At 35.7% G+C, this 6,477-nt stretch overlaps 2 protein-coding genes across 3 annotated transcripts; one reads left to right on the top strand and one right to left on the bottom strand.

Moving 5' to 3' along the window:
- Positions 1–1,050: 1,050 nt before the first annotated feature.
- LOC120329096 (uncharacterized) lies at positions 1,051–2,877 on the bottom strand. 2 transcript variants are annotated; one of them, XM_039395717.2, is made up of 4 exons: positions 2,369–2,877; positions 2,035–2,164; positions 1,672–1,824; positions 1,051–1,338 (listed from the first exon to the last, which is right to left on the bottom strand). In XM_039395717.2, the coding sequence occupies exons 2-4, from the start codon at positions 2,096–2,098 to the stop codon at positions 1,169–1,171; spliced, it is 387 nt and encodes a 128-aa protein (XP_039251651.2). In that variant the 5' UTR covers positions 2,099–2,164; positions 2,369–2,877; the 3' UTR covers positions 1,051–1,168. The 2 variants fall into 2 exon arrangements, with proteins under 2 accessions (XP_039251651.2, XP_039251650.1); XM_039395716.2 differs by having other exon boundaries at positions 1,672–1,829; positions 2,369–2,875.
- An 886-nt stretch (positions 2,878–3,763) lies between these two features.
- Positions 3,764–6,111, top strand: LOC120329074 (uncharacterized). Its single transcript, XM_039395690.2, has one exon. It carries the CDS (start codon positions 4,253–4,255, stop codon positions 5,081–5,083), a length of 831 nt encoding a protein of 276 aa, XP_039251624.2. The 5' UTR covers positions 3,764–4,252; the 3' UTR covers positions 5,084–6,111.
- Positions 6,112–6,477: the final 366 nt, after the last annotated feature.

Raw genomic sequence — 6,477 nt, forward strand, 5'->3', positions numbered from 1 at the left:
GAAAAAAAATTATTACTTGTAGCGTGAGCAGGCCTAGTGCTACCGTCAAATAAACAACCAAGTCCGTCTAAGTTGGGACCTCGGACCCCAAAAAAAAAATTAAAAAAACTGGACCGCGCGGCACTAAGTCAACTCTGCGTTTCGTCACTGCTGTCACGTGGCCAAAGCTTGAAAATAGACAAAAGGTCTCTTCAAATGAGGAGTTACTTGACGCGAGCTCATTTAATCTGCTTGGTCCTGTCTGCACAAGACAATTCATTCACCTTTTACCGATCACAGGACGTCATTCGCATATAGGCATCGTCTTGTCTTGACCGTCACCGTGATTTTAACAAACTTTAATCCGACATCGGGTTTAGAAAATGGACTATAGAAAAAGGCGAATAGAATACAGCACACACACACATATATATATATAAATAAAAAAGAAAGTAGAAAGAGAGAATTAGAGTAAAAACATATGAAACGTTTACAGAAAAACTAAATCACCAATTGCTGTCAATGATTTCATTGTAAACAAGGGAACTTGCAGATATAGAAATAAACTTACATATATATAAATAATATATACTATTTCTTATATCACTGTCCAAAAATAATCCATTTCCCTCAAATATATATCTGCTGTTTTAATTCCGCCGTTGCTTATACCTACGGCTTAGTCAAAAATCGGTCTGATAATTTAAGCTTAAATTGTTTACAGCAAACAGATATTTAGAAAATCAACAACAGTTCTTTAAATAACAAATAGTCGACTGTAGGTAAGAACTTCATCGACAATCCGGACGACCGCATTACTACCAAGAATAGCTAAAATGCGCTCGAATCTGGATCATATGTTCATATTAATGGCATGAAGTAAGTAACAGATATTTATGTATAACATTCACTAAAGCACGAGGTGCTGGATCTAGGTCAGTTGGTGAATATTATATATATATTTATGTAACGTTCAGCTTTGGCAACTGGGTCGTGGTGATCGTTGTGTTACGAGTACCATTTTCCAGGATATGTGGCAGCATGAAATAAGAGTAAATGTTCTCACAGATCTTTACAAGTCTTCCCATTGCATTATAATTTCAGTGTACCTACGTTAACATTGGTGGTGAAATGCGATAATCGCACTACTATAAATTCAGTCTTAATATTTGAATTTGATGTATCGCTCTCATTTAATTGGATAAGGAGCATACTGTCCTTGAGTGGCTGCAACATATGAGGGTGGAGCAGCACTTGGAACTGGCATAAATTGTGTTTCTTGATATGCGCTCGGTGGATACATAGGTTGATTAGTCGGGTAGGGCTGTGGCATTTGCAAAGGCGGTAAACCTTGGTGACCTGAAAAATTCAAATATGAAATGCGAAACGAAATCTACGCAAGTGATATGCCAGCCGAATGAAAGCATATTTATATGAGGATATTTATGTAATAATAATATGGAATTAACGAAGAAGATTCGGCTTAATTTCGTTGCTGTTATTCAGTCTCATTCCGTTACCAAAATTATATAAAACTTCACACTTTTCTCAATTTCTCACTCTCGAGCAAAACAAATATGATCTTGCTGCGGCAAAACTTTGTGAAGTAGTTCTATTTAAAACCGACACACAAATTGTTGAGATTAGCTCTTTTGCTTAGCTTCGCATGCATATATTCATAAACAAACGTACCTGGCTGAATGGTAGGTACCGGTTGCGTCACTATGACACGTCCAGAAGATGCTTGACGTTGACCTCGTTTACTCCGGTAGCAACAGTACCAGCATACGACAACACATACTAGCATAAAGAATATGTTTCCTACAATAGTACCAATGATTGATCCTGCTCTAAAAACAAATATTCATTATTCATAGAAAAATGCTTCATGTTGTTCATCCACACGTAGTTACATATTATATTATTGTGATCTTAAAAGCTGAATTTATTATAAATAACTAAAAGATTATGTTATAACTTTATGACCCAGCATTCCAATGTTAAAAAATCGTAAAAATGTAAGCAAAATTGCACAAGTTCTGTTTTAAAACTTACCCCCAACGGTTGTAAGTGTACGAAAAATCATTTCTGTATCGTGTATATGAACAACAATATCCATCACGACAACAGTATGTACTTGAGCTAAATGGATTTCGACTCCTACATGATGAATTAGTACAGAAACCTGCGCACGGAAAAATATAGGCTAATTACGCGTTGATATCTGTATCGATATCCAAAAGCCTGTTAATGAAACAGCAGTCAGATGTAGCCTTCTGCACTTGTCGTGGCGAAGTATTCGCACTGTTATTGAACCACATCTAGTAATACGCCTATTTATTATTTTGTCAAATATATTAAAATAGATAAATATAATATTAAATATCACCTGATATTTGTCTGAACATATTCGTCAGCATAACTACAAATAAAATCCAAATCGTACGTTGATTCATTTTTTCGTCTTTAAATGGGGTAAACGGGGAAGTTGATGCTTTGAATGTGGGGATTAAAATAAACTTTTAAGCGGTATATCTAGTCGAATGAAAAAGGACAAATAGAATAGAAATAACATCTAATATATAATTACGATAATAAGCTAATTACGATATAGAATATCATTTTTCCATTGTCTGAATATATATAAATGTACCATATAGTTACAGTAAGACGCCTCGTTTTGAGCACAAAAGACTAAAAATAAACATCTGCAATTTTGCTATCATCATCAATCGCCTTAGCGGACACATCTCCGAGTATACCGTATATATCAAATAATCGGGATAAACATCCAACCACACGAACAGAAGTCGAAGCTTCGGTAGAGCAAATCATTCCCATATAGATAAATTACTACTACATTTATAACGTAAGGCGGCAGTTTTTATTCTTGTTCTGTTACATAACTACGCATTATCTGCAACATAGTATATATGCAGCGATGTGAATTCATCAGGGAACCGTCCTGATTCGATGGTCACGTGATTTCGTTTCAGCTATTGATTATGTGTCTCGTGACGCAGTTGGGCGGTGGCATGTGAATTATTGAACATATACATGTATGGCAGCGAAATGCATGACCAAGCTGTTCATTAATCTAATTTGCTTTGACGTTTTGATATCCACTATCTCGTATCTGCAAAATGGTCGTACGCGGGATGAAATAAAAATTCTTGTTTGCGCGAGAAGTACTTCGGATTGTAAATCAAGGACATAAACAGGAGTCTACAATATTCTCTAAATTACCCGTGGTATCTTTTGTATCTCTTAATATTACATTTTTTTCAAACTGCTTTCCAGTAGCCTAATCTTCAATTGTTCGTTCTTACAAATTCAATAGCGTCTGCTCCGCATTTTTCTTTCAATTGTTCGCTGCTTGGCGAGGGACAGCTTATTTTTGAATCGCGTTGTTCGCTTCGCTGTGAGGACGTTGTAACGTCATAGGCATAGCTTATAAATTGGACTCGAATAGGCCTATAAGCTTCGCAACGCAAAGAGAACCAGATCAAACTAAATTAAAAATTAATTTAGCTTGCCGCACACCATTCAAAATTGGCACTTCTCCGCGGGCCGCACAATTTGTCCTCGTGAGCCGCATTTGGCTCGCGGGCCGCACTTTGCACACCCCTGGTATAGGGCAAAGTGTCTATAAGTGTGTTATAGTCACTTTGGTATAGGGTTGTATCGGACGTGTCCAGATTATGAACGTGTGGGAATTTTTTCAACTGTTTTAATGGTGCAGGCACGACTGTCGTCAATGGAAACCGTCTCAGGGCTGCTGTCAAATCATTGATAATGGTCAAATGCAGTTCTGTGTAGCGCAGACGGGATTTCCTACACATAATGCAGTTTTGGTGTCAAAACATTACCAAGAGACAGAACTGCAGTTGCCGTGATATCGTTAACATTGCATAATGAGGTGCATATATATGTATAAATGACAATATAAAAGTTACGGTGTAGGAAATGATAGTTAAAGTCTGTTGAAATGTTTCGAATTGTATGTTACCTGTATCGGACTCGGTCTGTCTGTCTGTGTAAATTGTTGTCTTCTTTTAAAATATTTCTTGGTGTCATAGTTAATGATTGATTTTTGAGTGTGAGAGAGTAATAATTTAAAAAAAGTGAGACCTCAAGACAGAAATTACATGAATACCATTTGAACACATTGCAAAGTTTCAGACTTGTTGAAAAATAACGAACCTTCTGTATTGTTTAATTTGGACTGCATGCTTGATATAGTCTCTATTTAAATACTTGAATTCAAAGAAAAATGGATACAAACGATATTCCAGATTTGGATGATATGAGTGATCTTGTACAAAATATCAAATTAAACAAACAAAAGACTTATCAACACCCGACATCTCAAAAAGGTGATCACACTGAACAGCAAAAAGTAGTAGAAAATGCAGCGAACTGTAAAAAAGTTCCGCCCATAAAGTTGCCCTCGCAATTTGGTGGTATGAAGAAAGGATTTCTTTTTGGCGGAAATAGGGGTACGAAAGCAACACACAAACCTAATTCTGCAAAATCAAAATTGAAAGATCAAGAAACTGACATTATTGTTCCAAAACATCCAAGTGAAACTCAAAAAAATCCACTTGTTCTAGATGATGTTCAGGAAGCTATGAAAGAAAGTGGAATTACAGATAAATCATGGGTGACTACCGATTTACTAAAACAGGTTGAATCGAATGAAAGACTTTCTAATCAGCTTTCGGACCCAAATATTTCAAAAGCAATATCATGGATGCAAAGAGATCCAAAAGGTGCTATGGAGTATTATAAAAATGATGTTGAAGTTCAGAATTTTTTTAAAGAATTTTATGGAATTTTGGGTAATCATTTTACTAATATTGGTGCAGAGCAAGAAGAGAAAACTAGTAATGTCAATTCAGAAGACGAAGCCGCCATGAGTGATATCCTTGCGAATCCTGAAATCAGGGAAATACTTTCTAAGCCTGATATACAAAAATTGATAGAACTTGTTCGAAATAATCCAGACGAAGCACAAAAGCATCTTAATGCTGGTAATCCTGCCTTCAGGGCAGATGTAAATAAATTAGTGTCTGCTGGTATTCTGGGTTTCCAGCCACAGTAACATCCTGAAGTGGAGTGTTGTTAATCAATCATACAATATTAAGGCTGTACCAGCCCCTGGTGGAAGTATTCTATTGGCCAGTGCTAAAGATGAGCTATGAATCCTTGGAGAATAACTGAAGAAAATTATATATGAAAACACCAGACATATCCAGTGTAGATATATATTTGTTACAAGAATTTTGGAGTGTTCGAAATTACCATATTTACTATATTATAAACCCCAACAGTGATCCTCAAAATGTCCTTGTCCACTTCCAATCAGGTCAAATTTTAAGTCAAAAGTCATCCTGATGATAATAAGTCAGAATTTATGACAAAAACTAAAGACAATAAATTGACAAACCATTTACAGAATACAATTATGGAAGGCTTATATATGCCAATGTTTTTTCTATCAAAATTTGATTTTCTTGGAGTTAAAATTTTTGTCACTCATGAGTCGAAGACAGTTTTGAATGCCGCAGAAATAAATTTACCAGGACTTCGCATCCCTCATGACAAAGTATCGTGTGCCAAATTAATTCTTGTCCGAATGACCAATTATTGCAAACTCCAAATAAAAAATGAGTAGTTTTATATTATTGTTATTTAAGACAATAGTTATAATATATTTTAAAAACTAATCCCATACCCGACTTGGAATGGTAACCGGACGAGAGGCCGTGGTTCGCCATATGGATAAGCCGTCTTATCGGCTTTCCTTTCCCCCGGGATAAATATGTAAATCCTAATCCTAAAATACAGGTCTGCCATAACGTCCTTATTTCTAAAGATTGGTACTTATTTTGAAAGTTCTTGTAATAGAAAATATTGTCTTTATTTCTAAGAAATGTCTTTATTTTGACATGTGTCTATATTTTATGGGTAGAGGTTCTTATACCAGGCACTTAGATTGGTCAATTCGAATGATTGATTTGCTCGAAATGCTATTTCCAATGCTACACGCATTACATAATAATTATCAAATTAATTGACACAATGACCATAGATACCGGCCAAAATCATTTCGTGTAACTTTAATCAAGATATAACTTAAAAGTGAGATGGAACAGATTGTCCCTAAGAACAAGAGAGCTAGGCTCGAATCGGTATGATAGTCGTTGGCTCGAATATACGGACAAGTCACAAGGTGCCGCTATTTTTTTATTCTTACACACGAAAAGCAAATTTCTTGAAGTCCACAGAAATTTTTAAAATAAGTGAAAGTAATAGCCTTCTGGTAAAAAAATCAGTCTTCAACCACTGAAAATATCAAAGCAATTGGTCCAGTAATCAAAGAGAAAAGTAGTTTTTAATATCGTCAGAACAACCAGAAGAAGGAGGATGCCAGCATAATAATGCAAAACGATCGTTACGGTATGTCCAGTGATGTGTCCAATAAAGAATTGCTGG

The sequence above is a fragment of the Styela clava genome, chromosome 7 (assembly GCF_964204865.1).
Source record: "Styela clava chromosome 7, kaStyClav1.hap1.2, whole genome shotgun sequence".
Taxonomy (NCBI): domain Eukaryota; kingdom Metazoa; phylum Chordata; class Ascidiacea; order Stolidobranchia; family Styelidae; genus Styela; species Styela clava.

Coding starts and splice junctions, on each gene's coding strand:
- LOC120329096 (XM_039395716.2), bottom strand. CDS start 2,435: ATGAATCAACGTACGATTTGGATTTTATTTGTAGTTATGCTGACGAAT. Junction 1,830..2,034: donor TACACTTACAACCGTTGGGG/GTAAGTTTTAAA, acceptor ATTTGTTTTTAG/AGCAGGATCAATCATTGGTA. Junction 1,339..1,671: donor GGTACCTACCATTCAGCCAG/GTACGTTTGTTT, acceptor TGAATTTTTCAG/GTCACCAAGGTTTACCGCCT.
- LOC120329074 (XM_039395690.2), top strand. CDS start 4,253: ATGGATACAAACGATATTCCAGATTTGGATGATATGAGTGATCTTGTA.